At 54.4% G+C, this 27,660-nt stretch overlaps 2 protein-coding genes across 4 annotated transcripts in view; both read right to left on the reverse strand.

The window, feature by feature from the left end:
* Positions 1 to 1,209: 1,209 nt before the first annotated feature.
* On the reverse strand, positions 1,210 to 18,181 carry clcn5b (Cl-/H+ antiporter 5b). Of its 2 annotated transcripts, XM_086165728.1 has the most exons (17): positions 17,714 to 18,181; positions 16,899 to 17,051; positions 12,909 to 13,087; positions 11,511 to 11,610; positions 11,208 to 11,395; positions 10,930 to 11,052; positions 10,330 to 10,536; positions 10,163 to 10,243; positions 9,216 to 9,450; positions 8,906 to 9,081; positions 8,664 to 8,804; positions 7,725 to 7,911; positions 7,111 to 7,253; positions 6,831 to 6,980; positions 6,376 to 6,481; positions 6,079 to 6,295; positions 1,210 to 3,477 (listed from the first exon to the last, which is right to left on the reverse strand). In XM_086165728.1, the coding sequence occupies exons 2-17, from the start codon at positions 17,035 to 17,037 to the stop codon at positions 3,387 to 3,389; spliced, it is 2,463 nt and encodes an 820-aa protein (XP_086021854.1). In that variant the 5' UTR covers positions 17,038 to 17,051; positions 17,714 to 18,181; the 3' UTR covers positions 1,210 to 3,386. The 2 variants fall into 2 exon arrangements, 1 of the variants encoding a protein (XP_086021854.1); XR_015107563.1 differs by lacking the exon at positions 6,376 to 6,481 and having other exon boundaries at positions 2,579 to 3,477.
* A 1,736-nt stretch (positions 18,182 to 19,917) lies between these two features.
* Positions 19,918 to 27,660, reverse strand: part of shroom4 (shroom family member 4) — a 34,277-nt gene continuing 26,534 nt past the window's right edge. The window contains exons 4-12 of one of the 2 annotated variants that reach the window (XM_086165730.1): positions 24,830 to 26,987; positions 24,188 to 24,240; positions 23,312 to 24,097; positions 22,752 to 23,222; positions 22,461 to 22,590; positions 22,274 to 22,375; positions 22,018 to 22,188; positions 21,791 to 21,933; positions 19,918 to 21,717 (exon numbers count right to left, since the gene is read on the reverse strand). In XM_086165730.1, the coding sequence (XP_086021856.1) occupies positions 21,555 to 21,717; positions 21,791 to 21,933; positions 22,018 to 22,188; positions 22,274 to 22,375; positions 22,461 to 22,590; positions 22,752 to 23,222; positions 23,312 to 24,097; positions 24,188 to 24,240; positions 24,830 to 26,987 (4,177 nt within the window). In that variant the 3' untranslated portion in view covers positions 19,918 to 21,554. Of the gene's footprint in view, positions 21,718 to 21,790; positions 21,934 to 22,017; positions 22,189 to 22,273; positions 22,376 to 22,460; positions 22,591 to 22,751; positions 23,226 to 23,311; positions 24,098 to 24,187; positions 24,241 to 24,829; positions 26,988 to 27,660 lie in introns of both variants that reach the window. The other variant, XM_086165729.1, reaches the window with a different exon arrangement.

The following is a 27,660-nucleotide window of genomic DNA, read 5'->3' on the forward strand; positions in this document are numbered from 1 at the left end:
CGACTATCCTGAACGAATCCTGAGTAGGAGAGCCGCGATGTAGGTGTCGTGCACGAATCCCCAAAAAATAAAAAATTAAAATTAAAAAAAAAAAACAGGAAAAAATCTCAAACTATATCAGGCCTTGACTCGGCCCCCTAGTGGCCAAAATCGGGACTGCAACAACAAGCAGCGTTTTAAAAAAATAATAACTTGAAAAGCGAGAGAGAGAGAGAGAGAGAGAGAGAGAGAGAGAGAGAGCGCCACGGAGAGATTATCGTGTCACGCCAGAGACGGCGAGCCTTGCGACCCGAGCTGTGGGAACCTTCACCTCCGAACCCCCAGGTGAAGCCGCCGGGGCAGAGACGCAACACGGCCGGGCCGATCGGGTTACATTCCTTGAAAACACTCACACAGCTGCTCCAAAATACTTCTGCCTGCACCGTCCGGGCCCTGAGGAACACACACACACACACACACACACACATGCACGTCATGTGTCCACATGTTTTTTTTTTTTTTTTCTCTTAACACACAAACACACACAAATCTGAGATGTGACGCTTTGGGGTGTAGGATGACACCTTGAACCAGCCCCATTACCGCACCGAAATGTTTGCTGTGCTTCGTAATGCGCTGCGAGACAATGGCGGGGCCTGGGAACGGGGCGGCCACTGGCGAGCGAGCGAAAGGGAGAGAGAGAAAAAGAGAGAGTGTCGGGGGGGGGGTTGAAGACGCCGATGAAGGCGGAGGGAAGTCCGAGCTGAGATGTGTGTGAGACGGAGGTGTGAGAATCCTGGAGCCACGAGCAGGTTGGTAACCCGAGCCCCATGTGAAGCCGTGGACGCAGGAACCGAGCTGGAGAACACACTGAGTCATTACGAGATGGATACAATGCACTCGCATTCCACACACACACACACACACACACACTCACGCGCGCGCGCGCGCACACACACACACAGAGCGAGACGGATTTGGCCCCAAGGCCGCCGGCCAACGATGGGGACCGGGTGATAAGGAAACCTCAAAGAATGTGCAACGTGTTTCCTGTGTTTACCTGCAGAGCTCGGCGAGTCCGATCTCGTGCACGGAGGGGGGGGGGCGTGCACGAGGGCTGAGTGCGTGAAATCGTCGCGAAAAAGAAACAAAAACTTGCATTTCTAAAAAAAAAATTTAGGATGATTCACAGGACGGAATGACCTGCAAGACAAAAAACTGGGCAAAACATACATTTGAATAACAAGACATTGTTTCAACCAATAACACACAATGAGTCAATTCATGGCAGGCACACACACACACACACACACATACACGGCCCAGAATTCCTTCTCACAGAGATTGAGTGGCCGGAAACAAGTTTGGACTAGATGGACGAAAACTTTGAGGAGAGAGGCAGCACACCTGTGTGTCGACCCCAAAGGGGGGTCCCCAAAACACACACACACACACACACACACAAACAGCCAAATCCTAACGTATAACAGTTTAGTCCTCTTTACAACAGTGTTACCGATGGTTACGGGGATTGGGATTATCGCTGGGATTGAGCGCGACGTCTGTGGATCCAAAAAGAAAATAACTCGCCGATCCTCCGATTCGTCAATGATGTTGGGAATTGTGTGACACGGCGCAAATATTACACGGCTATTACGCGTTAATAAGACGCTGTGGATTTAATAGTCTTCATTCAGATGTTCAAAATTCCTGGAGAGATGTTTTTTTGTTTTTTTTTTCCCCCCGGATCGAAGAGAAGGTTCCAGAATCGCGTCCTTCAAGTAATCAAAGAAAACAACGCCGGCGTTCGGAGTTACGAAACCAAAACCGAACCCTCCCTCTTCCGTCTAATGGCGACCAGATGAGCTCCGACCCGCACGCCGCCGCCATCCGCGACCCTCCGGCCGGCGGCCTGGAACGGATCCGCGATAAATAAAAAAAAAAAAAAAAAAAAACCTGGCGATGGAGACGGAAATGGCGTCGGTTATCGGGACGAAATGCGACCGAATGCCAAAAAAATCCCATAAATCGAGGTGGAAATAAAGACCCGGACCTCCTGGGGAGGCTCTGGTGATCTTCATCGCTTTATTCCAGGGATGAAGACGGGTTAAAAATAGAATTCCCGGGACGTCGTCAGCGGATCCGTGTTTCTACGAGCGCCGCAAATTGGGGTTTAATGGACGAGGGGTCGGGATCCTGCGGGGGCTCCCCGCGCTTGAACCGCGGCCAAAAGAAACACAACCCGCAGGATGGGGTTTCCAGACACCGGTGTGTGTGTGTGGGAGGTTCTCAGGCCCCCGACACACACACACACACACACAGATATGGTTTGAAGGGATTACAGGAACAGCAAAGGGCGACGTTAAGCAGTTGTTACAGTGTTATTACAACACGTAGGCAGCGTAGACGCCATTTTTATTTTGTTTTTATGAAAATGCACGGCTCCCCGGGGAGATCCTGTCCGCCATGTTTGTTCGACCGTGACCCCCGTGTGTTTGGTTACTTTAAATCAGACATGGACGAGTGTGTGTGTGTGTGTGTGTCTCGCACAAGCACGCACACACACACACACATGCAAAGATGAAGACAGAGACAAGCATGAGGTGAAATAATTTAGTGGGACGAGACGATTTTACATTTACATAAATTAACCCAGGCGTCATGATTATGGCTGGTACCAGCCCACTTCTGCAGCATCTTCATGGTGCTCGTGTGTGTGTGTGTGTGTGTGTGAGACAGGACAGTTCCCCCGTGCTGGTTAGTGATCAGTTCAGTTTAGAGTCTCTCCGGAAAGCAGTGTGTGTCCTCACGCTGCTATTGGTCAAACTAAATGTGTGTGTGTGTGTGTGTGTTGGGGGGAGAAGGAGGACGACAAGCATCCATCCATTGGCTCCCACAGCGCAGAAAACACTCTTCCTCATCTTCATTCCTCATCCCCCAGACACACACACACACACACACACACACACACACACACGCACACACACACACACACCTCTGCTTTTTTGTTTAAAACAAAAAAAAAGAGGGATAGAACGTCCTAGCCAAATGTGAATAATCCCATCCACTCTGTGTGTGTGTGTGTGTGTGTGTGTGTGTGTGTCCTACATCCTTCAGGGCCCGACATGAAAACGGGGCCAGCAGTGTCAGCGCCGATGAGTCATTGTTTCTAAGAGCTCAGCGCCGCGCTGCCAGAAAAAACGCCTCCGCCGCCCCAAGAAGGGGAAAAAAAAAAAAAAATCCCATTGTTCTCCGCCTGTGTGCAAACTGTCCGCTGGATTTTTTTTTTTTTCATTTTTTTTCATTTTTGTTTTTTTTTTTTCTAAAAATCGAGATAAAAGGTGCATTTACGGTGAAAGCTGGTGTCTCCCGGAGCCGGAGGGCCGACGGAGGAGGAGGAGGAGGAGTCAGTTGAAGAGGATGGAGTCGGGGTCCCTGTTGGCGATCTGGGCCATGTGTTTGAGGATGTCCTTTTTGGTGATGATTCCCAGCAGCCTCCTGAGGAGGAGAAGAAGAAGAAGAGGAGGAGGAGGACCATTACTTCATATCATTCTTGCTCTGCTTCGTCATGGAAATAGGAAGGAGTGACAGAGAGCAGGCGCTCGGCGTCCGAACGCCATCTCGCAGCCGATGGGGTCGCTACACGGGACTGTAGCGTTAGCAGCTAGCTTAGCGGGCCGTCGCTAGGCTGCGTCTGCTTCCCCATAAAACAAAAAATAAAAGAAAATGTTGCCTCCGTTCGCTCCTTCGCCTCGGCAACAGCGAGCAGCTCGTAACTGTAATAGTTGTAATGTAAAGTAATGTTCTCTTTCAGGACTGCGCTGATGCCCCAGATGAGTTAGGCTAAGCAGTGTGTGTGTGTGTGTGTGTGTACGTTTGTGTATGTCTTTGTCAAAAAAAAACAAAAACTCACTGTGCATCTTGTATTTGCAAGTGTTATTTGCAGTCCTTATGTCCTCTATTGTAAGTCGCTTTGGATAAAAGCGTCTGCCAAATGTAATGTAATGTAACAATACATTAATCATGCAATCGAATATATACATACGCGCAATAGTGACAAATAGAGGTAAATAAATGATAAAAAAGCCACGCTGTAGAATGTGGGCGATGCATTCGGGGTCCGAAAAAAAAGCGAGGACAAAGAGACGCCGCGCTGACAGCGGATGAAAGAGGAAACTCGGCGAACTGCTCTTCGTTTCCGCGGCGAGGAGTGACAAGTTCCGGAGGGCGAGCCAAAACGCCAGCCTGGTTTTTTTTTTTTTTTTTTTTTTTTTTAAATTTAATCATCTATTTGACTCCAAATGAGCCGTAATTCAAACAAGACGGAAACTGGAGAGCGGCGGAAGCCTGCCCCCGGAGGCCGGAGCCCAAAACGCAGCCCGGAGATGCCGAACGGAGGGGGGGGGGGTTTGCGGTTCTTCGGTTATAATTTTGTTTATTTCCGAGTGAAGGACGAGTCTGTTTTTGAGGAGGGAGAAAAAAAAAAGGGAGGAGTGAAAGATGGAGGAGAAAGAGCAGGATGTTTTTATTCTCCGGAGGCAGTTGATGGAAGCGGCGCAGACCCCCCGGGGTCGGTTTGATTATCGCCGTGTGTGTGTTTATTACGTTATGACAGCGTACTAGCCCGCCTCGGAGCACTGGCGCTAGGCTAACCCGCTAGCTTACGATGCAGACGAACATCCCACGATGCACCTCTTTCCCTCCTGAGTGATGTCTTCTCTCTCATTGGGCAGGTTCCCAGGGGGCGGGGCTTCACCTAACTTCTGATTTATTTTAAGAATATCATAAAATCAGCTATTAGCACGTGACGGTTAGCCCTCTCGAGGCAGAAGGCCGCTCGCGCTGAGCTGGGATCAGCCTGGGGTTTCTGAGAGGCAGCTGTTTCTTCGCCGAAGAAAAAAGAAAAAAAAAAAAAAAAGACTACAAATATCGCGTATAAAAATTGGGAATCGTGTCCCACATGCTTGACATAGATAATCCGTCCAAACATGAGGAACCGTTTAAGTCCAAATATGGCCGATTATTCGGTTGGGTCTATCTGCTGGCGATCTTCTACGGAAATGTTTTTCAGATTTTATTGGTTATTATTCTCTAATTCCACTCGAGCTCCCCCGTCAGATACATTAAATATTTCAATAGTTGCATCTGAAGAAATCGGATAAAGAAACGATACAAATCGTAAATATTGTTTAGGGTCCGGATAAAGAAAACGGTTTTGGATAATGACGTGAGCGTGAGAACTTCCGATCGCCCGATCGATGATTATGAACGTGTTCGGGTTTAAAAAAAAAAAAAAGAAAAAGAAAAAAAGGAGCTCCTGGCTCTGGATTGGCCGAGCACGCTCTCCATCTCCCTGCTAGAAGGTGATGACAGCTTACATACCAGGTTTTTAAGTCACTCGACACGCTGGATATCCCTAACTGGGGGTCTGAGTAACCAAACCCGTCCCCCTTAAAGCCTGTCTGGACGTTCCTGGAGAAATCCGCTGAGCCGCCTCATGTATCCGCCTCAGTAGCTTCTCTGCGACTGGCGTCCTGACACGGCGCTGCGGTTCCTCGGCAGGAAAAAGGCTCCTTCCCGTGAGCGGGAGGGGGTTGATGATTAGTCCATCAGACCCACGGACGGGACCGAAGCTGCGTTCAATTACGGTCCGAGGCGGGAAGCCGGGAAACAAGTCATCTCTGACCTCCTTGCGCGCCCCCCCAGGCGGGGGGGGGGGGGGGGGGGGGGAGTCAACATGTCGAAACAGCCGACGCACAAATGTGCAACTGCAGTGCTTTAGCGCTGACAAGAGGACTACCAGGTTCCAGACACTTAACAAGCTGCGAAATTGGTGCGATCCTCCGACTGTTTGCTGAAACCGCCGCTGTCACGTACGGGCGACGGAGAGCAGGAGCAAGGCGGAGCTGAATGAATACTTCTTCTGGACCACGAGCGAAGTGCTAAATCTCACGGAGGACTCCACTTTGGACACACTTGCTGAGTGAGCGACTCCAGATTCAGACCAGTAGATCAGATGTTTAGCAGCTAAACGGAAGCTAATTAGCTTCATGTCGGCCTTGTCGGCCCGTATGTGTGTGTGTGTGTGTGTGTGCTCACCCATTGTGCGTGACCAGACACTGGCGGAGTCCCAGCTTCCTGAAGATGTCCACGGTGATGTCCATGGGCGTGTGGTCGGTGACGGTGAAGGGACTCAGGTCCACGATGCCGCGCAGGCGCAGGTGCGGCGGCGCCTTCGGGGGCTGCGGCGGGGCGTGCTCGGTGAAGAACACCTGGGACGCGCTGACCACGCCCTCCTGGCGCTTTCGGGCGTTGTCTGCAGAGACAGACTGCCGTGAGACGACTGGAGACACACACATGTACGCGCGCACACACACACACACACACGGGTCTGACCTATGGATATGAGGAGGTCCCGCCGCAGCACGAAGCCCACGAGCCTCTGGGACTCCTGGGAGACGACCACCGGGAAGCCGCTGTAGCGGGTGCTCTCCACCAGGGTCTGGTGGGCGGAGCCAAAGGTGGGCGACATCGTCACGGCGCGTTCACAACTCGGCATCTCTAGCTCGCGGTTTCTAATCCATGTCGAATTTCTTAGTGCGTTTTCCTTCAATTCCCATGTTTGGGTTTATCGCGGCAGACGCCCTCTCCCCTCACACACCACTCCGGCAGATTGCAACTACAGCCGGATCCTTTTCCCTAATCCGACCCCGGCGCGGTTCATATTTTATAAACACCGTCAAATTTGTTTGGCCAACGCTAACGAGGTTAGTTAGAGTAATTTTCCGGAACATTTCTAGGGCGCCCGGGAACGAGTAACGCCCGTCCGTCGGCGCTCGTTGCGTCCGTACCTCCACCTCGCCGACCGTCATGCCCTCCTGCGTGAGCACGGCGAGCGCCGGGTCCGACCTGCGCGGCCTCATCACGTCCACCGCCAGGCTGCTGTGGTCGAACTCCTCTTTGGGCTCCAGGAAGGGGTAGCCGTTCAGCCGGATGTGAGCCTTGGAGACGTAAACAAGCCATCAAGACCCGTTCACATGATGGGAAACACACCATCGTGCAAAACAAGCGTGCAAATGAAACACGACGACCAAAAAAAAAAAAAAGGTTTAACGGAAACCGCGCTCTCACCTCGTAGATCCCCTCCCTCCCGAAGGCGTCCGCCACCCACTTGCTGGTCATGGTGGCGGCCATGAGGGGCACGATGTACTCCAGGCCGCCGGTCAGCTCGAACACGATGACCACCAGGGACACCGTCATACGTGTCACCCCACCTTTGGGACGGGAGGGAGGGAGGGTGGTTACGGGTGCGGGAACGCGTTAACCCGAGCTACGCTTTAGCCTTCGCTCTGCGGTTCGTCCAAACCACGGGCTTTTAAAACGACGACGTGGAAAAGGCCCGTGTGGGGCGGCGGCGGCGGCGGCGGTAACAGAAACCCGGCTCTGTTTCTAAGCGGTCCCTGAAGTCAAGAAACCCAAAAAAAACAAAAAGGGATGATTACACGCTTTCAAAAATCACTCCCCGATGCCTGTTTTATTTAAATCGCTGCGTCGGGATTAGGACGAGGGCGACGGCGAGGCGCGCAGCTGTCCGCCCCCCCCGGCCCCCTCCGACTCGGCCGTAATCCTAATCCCTCGGGCGCGATCCAACGTACACATGCCGGCGACGGCCAATCAACTTCGGTCTATTTCGGGACGCCTCGGGATACTCGAACCCCGTCGGCCGTTCCTCGAGAGCCTCTCACCCAGACACGCGGCGGCGCCCACCATGGCGTAGAGCCCCGGAGTGATGCAGTCAGCGCCCGGCGTGCACCACTGCTTGAAGATGAACCAGTCGTGGTGGTAGTAGGCCAGCTGCTCCATGAAGACGCCCAGCAGTCGCCCGGCGATGGCTCCCACCGCCATGCTGGGGATGAAGAGCCCGGAGGGAACCTGGAGGGACGGGAGGAGGAAGCGGGGGAAACGCCGTTTCCCAACGACGAGCATTCAATAATAAAAAAGTGAGACGTTTGTTTTTCATACTTTCGATTACACGCCACGGCGTCCCGGCGAACGGAACAGAAAAAAAAACTTTAATAAAAGAACCTTGGGGTTCCGGAGCTCTCCTCAGGTTTCACTCGGGGGGGTTTATGAACGAAAAACGATGACGGCGGAGAGCGCGAGGAAGGAGGGAGGGTGAAAATGAGCCTGATTGCGCAACGGACGTTCGTCTCGGACGCCTCCTTGTCAGGTGATAGACGTGCCAAGACCAGGCCGGAGGGAAGAAGCCGCCTGCGATGGGAAACTCGGCTATTTGACGTAGTTTCCCGTGTTTCCTGCCTTGCTCGAGGGCTTCCCCCGCTCCCGCCCAGCCGCCCCTCGTTACGCCAGTCGCGCTGTGACTCGGGCTTCTGCGATGCGAAAGACGGACCAGCCGTCTCGTCCGAGGGGATTTTTCAGCGGCGGCCTCATCCTGCCAGTCGGGACACATGACGGTGAGTAACGGCGAGGGAAGAGGGAGGGGGGGGGAAGAAAAAAAAAACAAAAGAAACGGAGCGAGGCGAGCGAGGACGCCGTGTCTAACAGGGTTCACGGGGGCTGACGGTGGGCGGGGGGGGGGGTAAGTACCGCGGACAAAACCTATTTGACCCAGCCATTGTGTGCATGTGTGTGTGTGTGTGTGTGTGTGTGTGTTCTCCGCCCACCTTCATTCCAAAGGTAATGACGGTGATCATCATCTTGAAGACCAGCGCCAGGGCCAGCTGCCAGAGCGCCGTGTAGAGGCCGTCCCCGGCCGGGCGGTCGGCCAGGCTGTTACCTACACCTGTTTCCGATACGTTGGTGATCTGCGTGCGGACACACGGAGGACAGTGAGGTAGCAGATACGCGAGGCGGCGCCTTCGGGGCCAAAACCTCCCTCTCTCCCGCCGCCGCCGCCGCCGCCGACCTGCTTGTAGCCGCAGAGCTGGGACGAGTCGAGCAGCGAGCAGTCGTTGAAGAGCTCCGAGATGAGCTCGGCCCCGCTCATGCGGGTGTAGCTGTTGGGGTACGCCAGCAAGGCGGTCAGCGCCGCCACCACCAGCACCTCAATCACCGGGTAGTGACCCAGACGGGTGGTTTTTCCTTGTGGCCGGCGGCAGAAATAGAGCGCAGAAGAAAAGGCCCATAGAAGACTTTCATTAAATCATTACAGATGAACTGGCCTGGGAATGTGTGTGTGTGTGTGTGTGTGTGTGCGTGCGCGAGGCGCCTCTTACGTCTGCGGCACCAGGCGATGTTGAGCTTGATGAACAGCGCCCCCCAGAGGCCGCCGAAGATGCCCAGCAGGATGAAGGGGCCCAGCTCCACCAGGTGCCACGGCGCGTGGAACTCCACGTAGAAAAGCACCAGCCGGCTGTTCCCGAAGGGGTTGATGGAGCGCAGCGTGAAGGCGGCGACCAGCGCGGCGAAAAAGGAACGCCACAGGGTTTTCAGGGGGAAGTAGTAGCTCACCTACGGGAGGCAGAGACAGAACTTTGGCTCGACGGTTCCAAGATGTCGAGCCGCTTTCACTCTTTTTGCAGTTCCTTGAATAAGACCGTTCCCTCCTGGTTTCAGACAGCGGAGTAAACCAGTGACCATTCCTCAGGAACTCGTAGGCGCCATTTTTAAAAACCATCGTGGTCCCTCGTCGCGGCTTGCGGCGAAACAGAGCGACGGAGAGGTTCTAACCGAGTGGGTTTCCGAGGCTCGCAGAGGAACGTCAATATCTACGACCCAAATTAGCGCAGCGTGAGCTAAGAGCAAACCCTTCACCCCGTCTGATAATGTGATTATTCCCATCATGCAGATCCTGGATGCTGTGGCAGCTTCACTCCCCCATCTTCTGCTTCAGTGGCTTGTTTTTGAGTTTCTGGTTCCTCCCGAGGTCCCTCACCGCCTGAGGGACTGCGAGACTAAACCCTCTCCCGGTGGAGGGGGAGGGCAGTTCCTGGAACCAAACTCCAGTTCTTGGAGCATTTTTGCCTGGAGGCTGCCGACACCGCGCGGGCTTTTTACGACACGGTTGACCGAAATCAGCGCAACAACTTTGAGGTTACGGTTCGGGAGTTCACGTCTGAAACGCGACACGTCTGTTTTTTTTTCGTATCCCCTCGCCTCCGGTGTTTTCCCGTATCCTCGAATCACTTCCCTAAGCGCCCGTTTGATCAGAGAGAGGGCTCACCTCCTCCAGGCTGAACAGGACTCCTCCGATGGGGGCGCCGAAGGCCACAGATACGCCTACCGCCGCCGCCGCAGACAACACCTGCACACACACACACACACACACAGGTCAATCAGAGCTCACAGCGGCGTTCTTGCTTACCCGGGGGACGGCGCTCCTCGCCTCACCTCGCGCCGCTTGGCCTCGTTCTTGCGGTACTTTGTGAAGAGGTGGCACAGGATGTTGGCGCAGCAGCAGGCCACGTGCACCAGCGGGCCCTCCTTCCCCAGGCTGAGCCCGGAGGAGACGGCCAGCACCAGCGTGATGGTCTTGATGATCAGCGTCCACTTGCCCAGGTAGCCGCGGATGATGAACCCGCTGAGGATGGTTTTGATCTGAGGGCGTGTGAGAGAGAGTGTGTGTGTTTCACATGCGCCAAGAGTGTAACGCTCTGGATATTTGTCTTTCCAATGAGCCCCCCCGGTTCTTAAGCGTCTCGGCCCGCCGACCCCGGCGCGACCCCTCGCTGATGCGAGAAAACAGCCGGGGGGGGGAACAGATGATCTACGCGGGGGTGAAAACCAGTGTGCGCGTGCGCACGTGTGGGGATTGTCAAGTGTGTATATTGTCGTTTAGGATTTCTGGGTATGTAAGCAAATCCTGGGCTTTTCACTTCCTCGGCGGACAAACAGAGCGGCGGGTCGTTTTTCGCCGGAGCGCTAAACATCAGCCACCAAGGGAGCGGTTTTCCCTGAACACGACCTGCCAGGTTGGACGCGCCGCCTCACCTCTGGGATCCCCGAGCCGCAGGCGTACGGCGCGAAGGCCCGGACCAGCATGACGGCCAGCAGGGAGAAGAGCAGCGCCCAGGAGATGTACATCAGGTAGTTCACGATGTAGGCGAACGCCCCCTGCAGGGGGGGGGGGGGGTGCAAACACACAGGTGTGCGCTTTAGTGGACGTGGAGTCTGCTTGGTGTGTGTGTGTGTGTGAGCGCTTCCTCGCAGTCGCCAGTAGATGGAGCCAGAGTATCTGCGTGGGAGCGTCGCCGTTCAAGTGGCGCTACCTTGGACGTCCCGGTGATAAGCTCCGCCCAGCTCTGCCACTGCGGGCAGCGGTCCCTCTCCTGGAAGGTGGTCTGGTTGGAGGTCCAGCAGCAGTGCTCGTGGTTGAACCAGAACCCGGTCAGACACACGCCGCCCTTCAGGTCGGTCAGCCAGTGCGCCGCGATGTCGATGCCGCCCGCCAGAGCGCCTGGGCCGAAGGAGAGCGGGAAGGATGGAGATCGTTCCACCGTCCAACGAACCAGGTATTCGTTCGTGGATGTGTTAAATGTGTGTGTGTGTGTGTGTGTGCGTGTGTGTCGTACCGGACATGAGTCCCACCAGCAGCATGAGGAGCCACCCCGAGAAGGCGTCGCTGATTCTGTGCAGCAGGGCCACCGTGGACTGCTTGCTCCTTTTGGTGATCTGCACGGACGAGGTCATTCATCAGTTCAAATGTTTCGTGATGGAAGTTCAGTGTTCATTAAAACATATTGAACCAAGACCTAAATGCATACATGAAATTGCATGTATTATTAACTGAAAATGCATTATCGTGCTGCTCTGTGATCATATCAATTACTGCTTTCAAATAGTAAAATAAGAGAATAAAAAAAAAAAAAAAAAAATCAGTTGTATTCTTTCTGATGGCTCCTATCTGCACTAACTGAAAAATAAATCCATTGACTGAAAAATAAATAAATAAAATTTAAAAAAAATCTACGGCACACAGACAAAACAGAAAAAAAAACATGTCTTGTAGAAAAAAATGTAAAAATTGAACTGAATTAAAAACTAAAAATACGTTCATGCTCTGTCATGATCCCTTGTCTTGAGGCTGAGCCTGATACTTGGTGGCGTCTCATCTTTTGTGCAAGTTGATCCGTGTTCGGGCTCTGAGATGAGGAAATCCTCAGGATTGAGTGAAGGTGCTTCTCACTAAGACGGCTCCTGTGCGAAGTTTTGTTTAGCTTCATAAAAGAGAACAGTTGTTCACACAGGAACTGTATGTGCTGCCAAACATAGAGAGCGTCCTCGCAGCTTGGATGCGCAGCTGAGGCATCGTGTCGGGGATGAAACCTGCAAACTCAGCAGCACCCACTATCATAGATTTCCTTCAGTGTCATTGCACTGGAGCTCAATCGACTCCATTTGCAGGCTTGATGGTGCCTTTTCGACATAAACTGTAAAACCTGCTTTTTGGGGCTTCAAAGTCGGACGTCGCCAGCAAGTGCGTTAAGTTTATCAACGAACCGTGCACTCTGAAACACTTCGGTAGAGAGCTTCTCTTTCATGGTCTGGCAGCTGGGAAAGTGGCTCAGGTTTTCTATCCGCATCTGCAGCCAAACTTTCTCCACATAAAAGAAACACAGGTTTGCCTTTTACCCCCCGTGAACGTGCGCTCTGCCTCCCACCTGCCTTGGAATCCCCTGATCTCAGCGCTCACCTTTCGTTTTGCCATTTTTGTGGAGGAGGTAGCTGAAATTTGACATCTGTTCTGACTCCTGATGAAGAATTAAGCCAAAGCCCGCTAGCTGCAGTGAGTTCGCAGGCTACCGTTGCATTGTGGGGAATGTAGTACTGGTAAGTTCAGGCCGCAGCCTGCAGGCCGGTTCTAACAATAATCAATTTCATCCCAGGGGTCCGAGATAATTTGTTCACGGATCCGAAGAGCGCGGAAACCATCTCCGCCATGTTTTCAGGTTAAACCCCCGCCCCCGCACCTCTCTATGTCGGTCCCGGTCCTTGCTCTTCTCCCGGACCCAATCGATGGTGTTGAAGTCCTCGTAGGTGCCCAGCCCCGGCAGCGGGTCCTCCTCCAGAGGGTCCACCAGCTTTCCCGGTCCATTTCCGTTCACGCTGCCCGCTCTGGCGCCGCCGCCGCTGCACTCGTCGTATCCCCCTGCGGGGGCAGAGGTCAGATGAGAGACGGAATCTCCGATGGACACGACGGACTAACAACATTAAACGGCAACGATGAAGTTGGAGCTTCCTGTCTGCTGGCGTCCACCGGGTCACCCGGAGGTCATGAGACGAAGCTTCCTCTACGTGCGCGGCAACGCTGTGACGAGGATCAGGAGACCAAGGTCGGATTCTCAAACCAGGAGGTCAACACGACTTCGTGGCTTCCAGTTGAATCAACCCGTATTTATAAAAATGAAGAAAAATAGGTTTCTGGTTGGATTCCCACGAGGGGCCTTTCTGTGTGTGTGTGTGTGTGTGTGTGTGTGTTCTTAAACAAACTGGAGGTCATGACTACAAACTAGCGGCCCTGAACAGGAGAGTCAGTGAAGCTTCGGGTTTCCGTGACTTGCTGCAGAACTCCGTGGTTTCTTGACGGCCGAAGCGAAACGATCCAAAACACATTGACAATCGGCTGCTCCCTGAAAGTGGGTCAGGGTTCGGAAGTTCCTCGCGGGAGCCCTGCTTGTTTCCAGAACGTCGGCGCCACGCTGCGCTCTGGAGAAACTCCCGGGCTTCCTGCGCCAACAGCGCCGGGCCGTTCGTCATGCGAGCGCGGAGTCCGGTGCCAAAACATGCACGGGACGTCCCTCGTTCACCCGACCGGCCGGTCAGTTTGAGAGGTGTGCCTTCCGTGGCCGCGTACAAAAACATCTGGTGCAAACGGGAAGGTCTGCAACCCCGCCGGGGCTCTGACGCCCGCCGGGGGTTTCACATCAGCTGACTCCAGCCGGGACTTTGACCCCTCGACCCCCTCGTCTCGCGACGCCGTCCTCCCAGAAATCCAGAGACAGGCGTCTGTCATTGCCTGAGCCGGAGTCAGCTGGCCCGCATTGTCAAGCCAATATAGCGGACAATAAAAGGAGTAATCGGTTTACTGCCCAGGATGAGGTCAAGGAGGCCAAATGTAATGAGACGCTGAGTGTGCTTCATATCAAAACACATTTGACCTTTGACCCCTTTAAAGGCCTGACGTGTTAACAAGTACTGGGGTTTTATTGTGTTCATCGCCTGGATAGGACACACACACACACACGCATACACACACACACACACACACACACACACACACAGACAAGATAGTGGATTGATATGGATCTCCCTGGGACTGCGTATCGACTTTTGTGAAAACACTTGTTGGTTTTCTGCAGTGTTTTCATTCTGCAGCAGCTTGGTGCTGGTCCAGTGTCAGCTGTTGAGTCTGTACATTTTGGTGAAACGTGCAAACACACACACACACACACACACACACACACACACACACACACACACACACACACGCACGCACTGTGACCCATTTTGAGGTGCAGTGTGCGGCGCCGGTGCAGTGAGCTGCTCCTCAGCCGAACATAGGAGACGCTAGCGCTAGTGGTGTCTGAAAGGCGATTGGCCGCGGCGTCTTGTCAGCCCTCCTCAGTCACGCCACCGACGGGACGTCAAGCGATGGTGAGAGCCACCACTTGCACACTCGGACTCAAACTCACTTTACTGGCGGTGATGGTGGTGCGCTGGTTAGCTCACACCAAATTCCTGTTTCACTCTGACTGAGGCCCCGATGACGCTACCTATGGCCCTGTGATTGACAGGCGCCCGGTCCAGTCAGACCTTCGCCTCTCGTCCTACGTCAGCTGTGATTGGCCGTAGACGGACCAATGCGCTCGCTGCCACGCTTACATGTTTAGTTTTGGCACCGGCACGACCACATTACTTTCGCAGCTATTTGAAGAATGTCACCGTGGCACGGCGAGGGGGTGATACTCCAGGGTGACACACCCAAAGCTGCTCGGCGAGATGATGATTCACACCGAGCGCTCGGAGACCTGCTCGGGTGCCGCTCAGAGGAAGGCTGATGGCGAGCGTGGCGGGGAAACACAGGAAGTGCGAGCTGGAACACCAAAAAAGGCAGGAAAAGGAACACGAGCTGAGGCGACATTAGCACGACGCAGCAGGGAGGGCGCCGTACATAACCGAACCCAGGGAAAAATTAAATCTCTCAAACTAATTTTTTTTTTTTTGCATTTTATGTATCTGTATTATTTCCGGAACATTAATAACGCTGCTGATTTAAGCGAGCGCCAGCGAGACTGAAGTTGAGGTTCGACCTCTGAACGTTTGACTTCGGCTCAGGAGGGAGGGGAGGATTAAAACTGCTGATTAAGGTCTTTCTGCCTCCGGTGACTCACTACGACAGCTCTCATGGTTTTACTCCAGCGGAAAAAAAAAAAGCGGCGTCATTCGGGGACATCGGGGCTCTGCCTTTACAGAAAATTAAAAAGAAGGGCAGAAGAGGAAGGAGGAGGAGGGTTTGTGAGTCTCTTCGCTCCTGCTGACAGCGCGGAAACAAGTGGCTTGGAGAAAAGCTCCTTGCTCTCGGCTCTGTTAAATCTTTCCTATATGTTTGGCTGCTGGCGTCGCGGTGACGCCGCCAGTATCCGGCCCGCTTTCTCCGCTTAACTTTGCAAAAGTTCTCAAAATGGCAGGAAGTGAAGCCGCTCGCAGACCGGTTGCGCTTCCTGCCTGGTCTAGTCCTGCGGTCGTCGCAGTGGATGAAGCACATCTTACTTCTCCGTCGACGGGACTGGACTTTGGCGCCTTGCTAGTCGACTACAAGTCTTATCCAAACAGTTTTTCAGCGAATCCATCACCCCTCTGTGCTGATGTTTCTCCTGGAGCCTCAGAACCGGGTCACCAGGTGTTTGTGTCCCGGGTTTGACACCGCGACCAGAAGATTGCCCTTATTATGATGGGATGTTGAGCCAAACACGATAAATCCACTAGAATACTTTCCTGTGTGAGCATGACTGACTTCAAGCATGTGACACACACGCGCACACACACACACACACACACACACACACACACACACACACACACACACACACACACACACACACACACACACACGCGCACACACACACAGAAAGGCTAATGTTGCCAGGCTAAATATCCTCTTGGATGCCACCCACAGGGTTTGAATATAAAAAAATCGTATTAAGTGTCTGACGTGGCTTTTCCGGGGAAGAGTAAGACGTAATATTAAATTAAAAAGCAATAAACTCCTTCCCCTCTGAGTGAAGATTCTGGGAAATGGAGTTTGCAATCGTTTAACCTTCTCATAATCAGATGAAACAATTGATTACTGAAACAAAGCAACGGGTTGAACACTGTTGGAAATGGAGTTCGGACTGCAGCCCGGATGAAAACAAATCCTGGATGTTTCTGGAAAACCTCTATCTCCAAAATGGAATTTAATCTCCAAATCAGAAAAAAGCTTGCGGTCTTTGACTCAGGAATTCAGCGCTCGCGACTCGAGATAAGGGACAGGTTGGTGTTCGTACGCGTTTGTGCGGTGGCGCTAAAAGGAGCCGGCACAGTGCGTACCGGGAGCCTTACGCTCCTACGGAAAGATGTGAGATTATATAGTTTAAAGCCGAGCGGAAATGAGGCGTGAAACCGGATGGACCCCATTATCGTCCCCAAAAATAAAATACTCATGTGAATGAACATACGTTGCATGTCAACAGGTGATTTCCATGTCGATGCACAAAGAGGTAAATAATGATATTCAGAATATTCGCCTATTGTCACTGATTTTATCGTCCGGTTGGCCTCTGTGGAATTGATTCCAGCTCCTCTCCTTGTTTTCAAACTACGTAGACCCTCTTTTATGACCTCCAGAAGTGCTTGCAAAGGAGCGGGACGACGTCGAGAGACAGAAGCGACCCGAGATATGATCTGCGATTGTGAATTACCCGAGCTGAGCGGAGGATCGTCGTCCGTGGTGGAGAAATCTAGCGTGGCCCCCGCGATGTCCACCATCTCGTCGTCGTCATCGTCGCTGCAGCGATGGATGTTGTCGAAGCTCCCAGAGGAATAGCCGGGGTTTTCCATTTCCTCGAGTAGTCCTGTTCAAGAGGAAGACTACGGTTATACGAAGAGGATGGCATTAAAAGGGTGTTTTGCTGGCAAGACACCGGGTCGTACTTCACGTCACATTTAAGAGAAATCGAATCACACGACACTCAGACTGAACGTGGAGTAACTCCAACCAAACTGTGGCTCTCTTTACAAATCATACTTAATGTCCTTAGAAGAAGCCAAACTAATTTCCATTGATTCTGAGATGATAGCAACAAAAGATAATGTCCAGGTTCTCCTCCATAACAATCTGAGATACTGCTACTGCAGGTAGATGCAAAACACACACTTGTTTCAGTGGAATGGAGCCCTTGAAGCAAAGCAGCTAGATAAAATTTCAAGTTTTTAATCGATGTTGTTTTATTTTATCCACAGCATCCACCACTTTTCCTGTTTTCCCTCTACTTCCGGGACCCCCTCCCTTCTTCACCCGGCTTAGCAGGCGATGAAGAAGCCGATTAGCCTAGCCTAGCCTAGCCTAGCCTAACTCAGCTCTTCTTCTGGTGACGACACCCCGAGCTGTCAGGCGAAAGTCTTAAATGTTGAGAGAGCTTCGTCGGAGTCCCCAAACACCCCTTCCAGTTGGCTCTTTTTACTCATTTTGACTAAAAGAAATCCAACAAGGAGACGGCGGAGGTTCCGGGTTTACCTGCGAGGCGGAGGAGGAAGCTGCTCGGCGAAGAAGTCTTGTGACTCGGATTTGCCCCGCCACTGTCGCCGCTTATGTCAACAGTAGCCTATGTAAACTTCACGCTCGGCGAAAACAACAACAGCAACAAAAAGTCAAAGACATTCTCCATTACACGTAGCGGGGGAAATAAATATCCCTTTTAAAAGGAGGGGAGTTTCCCCCCACCACTGCTCCGGTGAGCTCTTAGGGGAGTAAGGTGTGCGGGAGGATCCGCAGTCTGTCTTGTTTTCCTGCTTCCACCGCAAACTAGCTAGCGTCAAGCTAGCTCAACCGCGACTTCCGGTTTGTCAAAAAATAGCGCAATCCAGCTATTTACTGTTTTTGTTATTGTTTGTTTATTTCTTTTGTTCGTTTTTTTGCTTGTTTTTTTACTCTGAATTTTATGGAATCGTGTTGCGGGGCTATTAAAAAAAAAAAAAAAAAAGTTGCACAGATTTAGTTGCATAAACCGACTGACTACGGTTTAAAAAGAGGCTATTTTTTGTCAAATTAATCTTGTCATTGCGAATACTTATATTAATACAATCGGAATTTCGGGACTTTCCTTTGATTTTAATTTGAAGTAGCTTCCGGTATAATCTCGCCTTGACAGGAGTTTGTATCGCAGGAAAAGCAATCGATTCAAGCGCTGTCGCCGCTCCTCCAACTGGGTCAGTGGAGCAAGTTCGATTATTCTGCTATTGACTCGATATTTTCTATAACAGCGTGTTCAACCCAGTTGCACCTTAACCTCTTTTGGATTTTTTTAAATTTCCGATTATATTTGAGCCACAATATCTGCGATCTGCGGACGCTGAAAGAAAGCGAAAAATCTGCCCTCCTCGAGCAAAGTCTGATTTTTAAATAAAAACTTACCTCTGACAAAAGATTCGCAATTTCACCAAACATTTCAAAGCGACATATCATTATTCTACATAATGAATAAATTATACACGGCAGCAGTTCACTCAGCGGCTGAAAGTTTATTTTATTATAAACAATAAAACAGCGACCCCTTGTGGTCACATTGTGGAACTGCACCCTTGTGTTACTTTTCCTGCTTCCGTCCAGGTTTGCCGCTTGTGTGTGTGTGTGTGTGTGTGCGTGGGAAACCTGCCACTGTGGAATCCTAATTTAAATCAGCATCTGTGATTAATTACACCATGTCTATCTTCTGTTAAATCTCATGTTATCTTTCTGGTCTCCTTCATCTCCTCCTCCCATGCAGCAGTCCACTGTAAACATCTCTCCGCCCTGCCTCCCATGGCGGTTCTTGTTCGAGGATGTGGGGTGGAGGGGTATGTTTCTCTCCACTTCCTGTCTCTGCATAATGTCAACACATTCACTCAAGAGCAATTCTTCTCCTCGCTGTCGTGAAAACCCCTCTTCGCTTCTCCTTCGCAAGAAATCCAGATGTAGGTCACTCGAACCTCACCCGAAACCCCATTGTTTTGTCTCCAACCCTTCTCTTCCTCCTTTCCCCATCTCCTCTTACAGTCCCATCAGAAGACCGTGCGCTCGTTTTCATGCACGGACGGGATGTAGAGGAAAGAAAACATACCCTTCTGATAAAAATACCGATAATCCGCCGTTGGCCGCTGCTGTTAGTTTTGGAAACGTCGATAAAAGCAACTGGTTTGTTATCTCGAGGTCATTTCTGGTTAATTGGCTTGTGCGACTCTCCCACGGCAGTCATGGAGTGATTAGCAATTTAGCATAACAGTCTAATAAATGACTTAAATAGGGCCAGAAAGGGCGTCTGCATTTGCACAAAGGGGAACACGTGTTTAGCTTTTATTCATTCATTTTTGTTTCAATTCGTAATCAGCGAGAAGCAAAACAAATTTTCTTCTTTTTAAAAAAAAAAAAGGCGCCTTGTAACGAGAGCCATGTGTAAAAACATGTAATTGCTAATTGTATATTGACTTTAAGGACCCACACACACACACACACACACACACACACACACACACACACACACTACTTAAATGATCCCCGCTTTTTAGAGGCTAACAGACGACAAGAGCCCTGCAGAACGTCAACGTCTCCGGCTGGTCTTCTGCCGCTCCTCCATGCGTCGACCTCGGCTTGGCCTAAGATGGCACCTCCTTCCCTCCATCCTCCAGGGGGAAGGGAGGGAGACATCATTTCTTCTCATGAATCACACCAGGACGCCCCAAAAGTAGTTTAAAATACTATTATTATTATTTATGGTACTCTTTGTCCTCAGGAGTGTTTCTGCATTTACAAAAAACAAAAAAAAGACTTTGTATTGCAGTTTACAAAGATTCATTTTTGATATTTCAAAAAAAAAAAAAAGAAAGGAAGATATTGGTCCACAAAGTCGGGGAACAAAACGAAAGGAAAGGCACACCTGGATTTGTGGCGCGGCTCGGCGCTTCAAATAAAAATACGCGACAGCAGGAAAAAGAACAAGACCGAGCCCGAGTCCCTGAAATAGACTTCATCTGCAAATGCACTATTAAAAACAAACAAAAAAGCAAAAAGCTAAAGCTCGGGAGACTTCGGCTGAGACTTTATTCGAGGGCCGATGGCTGAGTCTGGCGTGTTTCGCCCAACTTTGACTGAAAACAGCCGGCGGGCAAAAATCTCTTGCTAATTAGCGCAATGCATGTTTAAACTGAGGAAACGCATCCCTTGCTAACGTTTAAACAAACGGATTGTAGCATGTTTATTCCTGAGAACATAGAGAGTGCTAACTTAGCTTAGCATCGTTAAGGCTAGAAAACGCTGGGTCCAGATGTAACAACACAATGCTTGGGATACCAGCCCGCATGCAAGCTAGCCACGTAGCACTCCTTGACTGTATATATGAGCCAGTGTTTGGCGGGGTTTGCTTGGCTTAGATTGAAACTAGCGAGCCAGGATCGGCCAAAATAGCACAAACTACCTTGCTAACAGTTAATTAGCGTGCAGCATGCAAAAATGAACGGAATTGAACCCTAACGAAGTTTAACAAAACTGGATGTAACATGTTTATTCCTGAGTTTTTGGATGGTTGAACAAGTTATAGTTAGCTTAGCACATTTAGACTATAAAAGGCTGGGTCCAGATATAAGGAAACTATATTTACAGCATGCTAGCTAGCGATGTAGCACCTCTTGACTGTAAATCTGGTTCGACTTGTTGACCATGCTGGGGAAAAGGGGTTGTTTAGCTCATGCTAGCTTGTGTCACTAACTAGCCACCAGTGAAAAAGGAAGGAAATAAAAAAAAAAAAAAAAGAAGCTGTCAATATATACAATAAGGCGTTTCCTCTGCTCCCCCCCTTTAACAAATCCTTTCCAGTCGTTTCAACGGCGATACCGACTATATACACACAAAAAACAAAACCGTAGACACTATAAACACAGGTGTCGTCTGTATTTGACGGTGCAACTTAAATGTGGTGGAGTCTCGACCTCCGCCCGGCGGATGGCGGAGCGCCGCCGCCGAACTCTTGTGTCAGCCAGCAACAAAGACCAGCGCGGAAACCAAACGTGACGGCGGCGGCCAATAATCTCTCCATGCTGGTTTAAGTGACATTAGATATACTTTTTAGTGTGATGCAAAAAAAAAAAAAAAAAAAAAAAAATTCTCCAAATCGGGAGATTTAAATTAAAAGCAGCTTCTCTGCGACACATTCTCGGAGCGGCGACGTCTTTGGCAACGTGAGGCGGCCTTAGCATCCGCTCCGGGGGGGGAACCCGGACCCCCCCACCCCCCCTCCTCCTCGGGGTTCGTGGCGCTTCGCTCTCACGACCAGTCGCTCCGCCGGCTTTGGCGACTTCCCGCTTCCCGACGTAGCTTTAGCGCGTTGCTAATAATGTCCGTATCCCATTGACAAGCCCATGCCGAGGCCCAGGCCCAAACCCAGGCCCAGGCTCTCCCTCAGCCCCCGCAGCTGCTCCTCCCCGAGGCGGATCTTGTCCTCCAGCTGCCTCTGCTCCACCAGCAGGGCGGCCTTCATCTTCACAAAGTGGCTGCGGAGACAAAAGAGAGAGCGGATCTCAGACCCGGGTTGAGCTCCTGGGAAAACGGGGACGGGGTTCGCACCTGTAGTCCCTGTGCTGCTCGGGGGAGAGGCAGCGTCCCAGCACCCGGCTGACGGCCTGCTCTCGACGGTCCACGTGGTCCTTCAGGTCCTGGGCCTCCGACAGCTGCCGCATGAGCTGCCGCTTCTTCTCCAGCAGGGGGAGCTGGAGGACAGCCGGCGGGTTTTTTTAGATTTAAAAAAAAAAAAAAAACGACAAAAACTCCACGCCTGGCGACCCGACGCTCACCCTCTCGTGGTGCTCGGCCTCAGGATCCAGGGTGTCCAGGGCGGTCTCCACGCGCAGTAGCCGTCCGGAGAGCGACAGCAGCAGGCTCACCACCTTGTCCAGGTCGCCGATGAACATGCGGAATTTGTCCACCTCGTTGGGCTTGCAGACGCCGAGCACCATGTTTTCCACCTGAGCGGGTCAGCAGAAGATCAGAGGTGATGACGCGACGGTTAGCGTGCGGCGGCGCTAAGGAAGTAGCGATCGCCGGCCTCACCTCCTCCCCCAGCTGCGTGTTGGCCTTGATATCGTCCTGCAGGCCTCTCTGGGCCTCCCGCAGCACGCCCAGTTTCTTCCGGAGGCTCTCCATCAGCTGCTTCTGCGCGACGGAACACGAGCAAGGAGGTTAGCATGAGCGGCACGTGCATGGCGGCGCCACCCCCCCTTCGGGCGCGACACATCACCTTGTACGTCAGCTCGTCGTCCTCGTCCTTTTCCCGACCGTCTGCGAGATCCTTCATCTGCGACAGGAGCTGTGCTTTGGCCGCGGATGTGCTGTAGTAGGAGGAGCAGCTTGAACTAGCGCCGGATTTCCTGTACGGGGCGGAAATGATTACAACGTGACGTTACGATAATACACAAAAGAAGAGCGATAGAAGGAACATGAGTTTTGAAGCGAATGATTGTTGTTGTAATACCTGCCCCGGCCACTAGGGGGCACGGTTTGTTTACTTTAAAATTGCAGGCCGGGTTACCTTTCCAGGCTGTCGGTGTTGTGCTCAGCGTTCCTGTAGGCGCCCTTCCAGCTCTCGGTGCCCGACTCCCCTTCGCTGCTCTGCGGGAAAAGCTCATCCAGGCTGAGTCTGCCGTCGCCGCCGCCGCCGCCACCCTCCAGCTCCTCCTCCGGTGATCCGCTCCCCGCCGTGGTCTCGCCATCGGCGTCGGCCTCCAGCACGGTCGCGGGCAGGGCGTAGCACGGCAGCTCGCTGCTGATCAGCTCCTCCTCCGCCGGGAGCCCCTCATCCTCCGGGAAGTCGTCGATGTCCGTCTCCATGGGGACGTCCAGGTCGGCCTCCAGGCTGTGGGCGGGGCTGAGGGTCGCGGCGGCGCTCCGGAAGTCTCCACTTGTGCAGAGCGGCTGCTCGTAGTCCAACGCCAGGGTGGATCCGGGGGAACCGGGTCGATCCCACGCGGCGCCTGGCCTGGGGGGCGGCTGCGATGGCGTCCTGCTGCAAGAGAGCACAATAATAGCATCAATGCTAGCACGATTAGAAAAAACTACAACTCCCAGATTCCGGTTGACAGCTCATCTCACCTGCTTCCTGCTGGCGGCGGCGGTAAAACCTCCACCCTGTCCTGCAGCTCGGGGTACGCCACCTCCCTCTGGGGCGGCGCCACCGGCCTAAAGCTCCGCCTGGAGAACATGGGACTGGGCGGCGCGATGGAGAACAGCGGCTCTTGGAAGTGGGGCTGCTCCGGCGGATTCTGATTGGACGAGGGTCGGGGGAACGCCGGTTCCTGGGTGGGCGCTTGGCTGCAGGTGCAGTGCGGGCAGCCCTCCGCCACTTCCTGTCTCTGCGGCGGGAGGCTGTAGGACCTCTGGCGGGACGTCTCCGACGCGGGATAGAGCGAGGTCGGATCGGACGCCACGAACGGGGGAGCGGCGAGGGGACGGAGTGACGGAGCGACGGGCGGGGAGGAGGCGGAGGAGGAGAAGAAGCTGTGCGAGGACGCACGGCGGCGGTGGAACTGCTCCCACTTCGGTGGCGGCGGCCGCGGGGGAGGCGGCATCTTCTTCCTGGTTAACCTCCCGCCGTTGGCCGCCTCTCCTCGCTCCTCCGCCTCGCTCAGAATCTGGCTGGTGGCCGTGGAAATGGCCGGCGACCAGCGCTGGCTGGCGTCGAAGCGGAGGTCGTTTTCGGACATGGCTCGACCCCGGAGCGAGAGAGGAGCCGGCGCCGGCGGCGGCGGGGCGAACGCGTGGCCGTTGCAGTCCTCGCCATCCGCCTCCCTCCGACGCCAACCACCATGATGGGGCGGAGGTTGATGCTGGCGGAGGCTCTCCGGAGGCCGGGCTTCACGTCTCCAGCTGGAGTAATCTCTGAAGGGTGTGGGACGCAGGATGGAGATGCTTAGCATACACACACACACACACACACACACACACACACACACACAAAAAGTGTCTCACCTCTCGGTCAGGCTGTAGTTCCTGCTCAGCCTGGTCACTTCCTGCCGCCGCGTCTGCCGAAGACATTTTAGAAACTGCTCAGTGACGCCCCGGGAACGGCGGTGGAGCTAACGGGGCGCACACACTTCAACCGGACGATCTCGGCGTCTGGTTCGAGGAGCCGCCCCTCCAGGAACCCCCTGTTTGTGTAGCCGACGCAGGGGCTGTGTTTATTATGGCTATATTATGGGATGTGTCTGCGCCATAAATTCAGGCCTGAGCTGTGGCCACCGGCAGAGGAATGCCGGGTGAACTCATTGCACTCATTGGGAGCTACAGCACACACACACACACACACACACATACACACACCTAACCACAGTCAGATAAGCCAGTGCAAACACACACACACACACACACTGACATATCAAGACATCACTTGCTGTCCGCAGGGTCTCGTGTCATAACGCGCCCGATCTCACGACCTCCGTCAGACGTGTAAACGGTCCGGACGCCATGTTTCGTGGATTCCGGCGTGCACGTTTTTCCCGGAGCAAAAACACACTTTTGAGCATTTGGCGCAGCGGCCTGCTAACGCAAAAGAAGCCGACCGGTGTTTCCAATGTCCCCGGTACCCGAGAGGGTGAGAGAGTGATACCTCACCTCGCTGGGGATGCAGCTCCTGGCGGCGTATCCCTGCTGGACGGGCCGCCGCTCCTCCTCCGGCGGGGGCGGCGCCACCTGGCGGAAAGCGGATCGCGGCGCCCGGCTGGGAGCTCGGCCGGCGGGGACGACCACGAGCTGGAGGTGGAGATCTTGGTTTTCCTCCTGCTCCCTCCGTTCCTCCCTGTTGTCAGACGGCGATTGTTTCCTGGCCTCGCTTTGGTTCTCCTGAAGCTGAAGCCCCCCCTGGTAGGAGAACCTCCTCTGGGCGGCGTGCTGGTAGAGCTCCGGCGGCGGTTCGACGTGATGCTGGGGCCTCCTGTGGCGGCGAGCCGTCACGGCGGCGCCCGCCCCGCCCTTGCTGGTCTCCTCGAAGAACTTCATCCTGTCTGCGAAGGGGAGGATGTCGGAGTCCTCTGCGCGGGAGCAGGAGGGGGAGCGTCCGTAGGCGGCGGCGGCGGCGGCGGTAGTGAAGGTGCAAACCCCGTGGCGAGACTCGGTGACGCCGATCACGCCTTCGCTGACGACACCGCGGCGCCGCTGGGGGTCGGGCTCCGGCTGGAGTTTGTGCTCGGGGGTCCAGCGCCAACGGCGAGCTTTGCCCGCCGGCGCCGGCTCCTCCACCACCCTGATGCCGAGGGTGAAGGTGGGGACGTCCGGGAGCGAGCGCGGGAGCGGCGCCGTCCCGGCGGGGGCGGGGCTCCGGGAGCCCGAGGGGTCGTCCTGCGACACGGCGGGTCGGTCGTCGTGGTCGCAGGCGGGCGGCGGCGAGGCGACCTCGGAGCCGCTTTCCTCATTTCTACCATCTTCCTGGTCCTGGGGGTCGAGCCCCTCCTCCTCCTGGACGGTCTCCCCGCTGCAGAGCAGCCCCCCCGGCCCGCGGCTCCGCTGCAGCTGCGCCTTCTTCCTCTGGATCTCGTTGCGGAGGTTGGTGGCGAAGCGTTCGCTGCGCCGCCGGTTGCGCCTCTGGTTCCTGGAGGAGGCCGACCTCCTCCTCGACGCCTCCCCGTCGGCGCCCGTCGAGCCGACGCCCGCCTCCCCCAGCAGCGTGTCCACGCTGGCGGCGGCGCCGAGTGGCCGGAAGTCCGTTTCGGCGGCCCAGCTTCCCGCGGCGGGCGCCTCCGGGTCCCCGGGCACGCTCACGGAGCGACCCCAGGGGTGCAGGTGCTGGATCGGGGACACGGACTCGCCGTCGATGCTTTCCGGTCCGCCGTTGTCGAACAGTGACCCCGGGGTGGAGCAGCGGCTGCCTCCCCGCGGGACACGGGCCGGGTCTGGGTCGTCCTCCTGACGGGGCCGCCGGCCGGCGCGAGGCTCGCCGTCCCCGTCGAGCTGCAGCAGCTGGAGCTGCGGCGCCGGGAGCTTCTCGGGGGCGCTGTCCCGGTGCGAGGAGCGGCCGGGGGCCGGTTCTTGATCCGAGCCGTGGTCCGCGTCGGCACGGGGCGGCGGGGGGTAGAAGCCTTCCGGATCGCCGCTTTCCGCCGGCGCCGCGAAGCCGTTGGGGATCCCCGGCGCCTCATTGGGTGACGGGTCGGCGTAGCAACGCGGATCGCTCGGGATCTCGATCGGGGCCGAAGCGCAGCGGCGGCCGGCGGCGGGCCGGCTCTGGGTGGCCCTGAAGCTTTCCCTCCTGGCCGGGGGCTGCGGCGGCTGCGGCTTCCTGTCCTCGCCGTTCCCGATGACGTCAAACTCGGCGCCCCGTCTGTCCTCATCGTAGCAGCAGGAGGCCGGACGCTCCTTCACCCTGACGGGCCGAGGCCGGGGTCTGGTCAGGGACAGGGACTTGATCTCAGGCGGCGGCGGCGGCTGGTCGTTTCGGGTCGCGGCGGTCGAAGCTCGGGCGGCGGCGGCGGCGTCGCCGGCGGGGAAGCCGCGGCACGCCAGGCTCTGCAGGAAGCCGTCCATGGAGCCGGACTCGCCGGGTCGCAGCAACACGGCGGCGTAGTCGGACGTGTTGGAGCTGGCGGAGAAGGAGCTGTAGGCGGAGTCTCTCTTGTTGTTGAAAAGCGCTGGATCCAGGGGAGAGTTGTGGGCGTCGGAGAACGCGGCGGCGGCGGCGGCGGCGGTGGGCGTGTCCAGGCTCTCCATGGAGCCCAGCGAGCTGCTGCGGTCGGTGGAGGAGTACGGCCTGGACAGACCCCACTGCACCGACAGGTCACTGCAGGGCGACACACGCAGCAAGGTCAGAGGTCAGCTTAGCGGTTAGCATTCCACGAGTTAGCATGTGTGAGTGGTCTGGAGGGGGAAGATGGGACTTGTAGTTCTTTTGGGGGGACGGGGACTCATACAGGAAGTGTTTTTATCTGCATGAGACAACCGTGAGAGAGCGAAGTGAGCGATGAAGGAGAGAGCAGAGGCTGCTGGATGGATCTGACCTGGATGACGGGGAGGAGGAGGAGGAAGGAGACGGGAGCCAGACAGGAAATGACAGTCACTCCTGCCCAATGAGACGGCAATGTGGAACATGTGAGCCGACGAGTTGACACAGTCACGCCGGCAAACACACACACACACACACACACACACACACACACACACAGGGTGGAGGGCGGCGCCCCCTCGACATCGGTCGCACAAACTGTCCCTCTTCCTCGCGCAAACACCCCCCGTCGTCTTCCTCTCTTTGTCCGCATGTTCTGGGAGTCACATGCCGCAGAGGAAACTGTGGGAATACGGCGCCGCGCACACACATACACACACACACACACACACACATACATACAAACACGCGAAACAACCACATGGGACTATTAAATCTAATAGCAGTTTATCAGCGACCTCCATCGAGGAGGGAACGCTGTTGTCCGGCGTCCGCCGCCAAACAAAGACAT

The sequence above is a fragment of the Fistularia commersonii genome, chromosome 19 (genome assembly GCF_037954325.1).
Source record: "Fistularia commersonii isolate RoL2024-O1a breed Wild chromosome 19, RoL_Fcom_v1.0, whole genome shotgun sequence".
In the NCBI taxonomy this organism is placed as follows: Eukaryota; Metazoa; Chordata; class Actinopteri; order Syngnathiformes; family Fistulariidae; genus Fistularia; species Fistularia commersonii.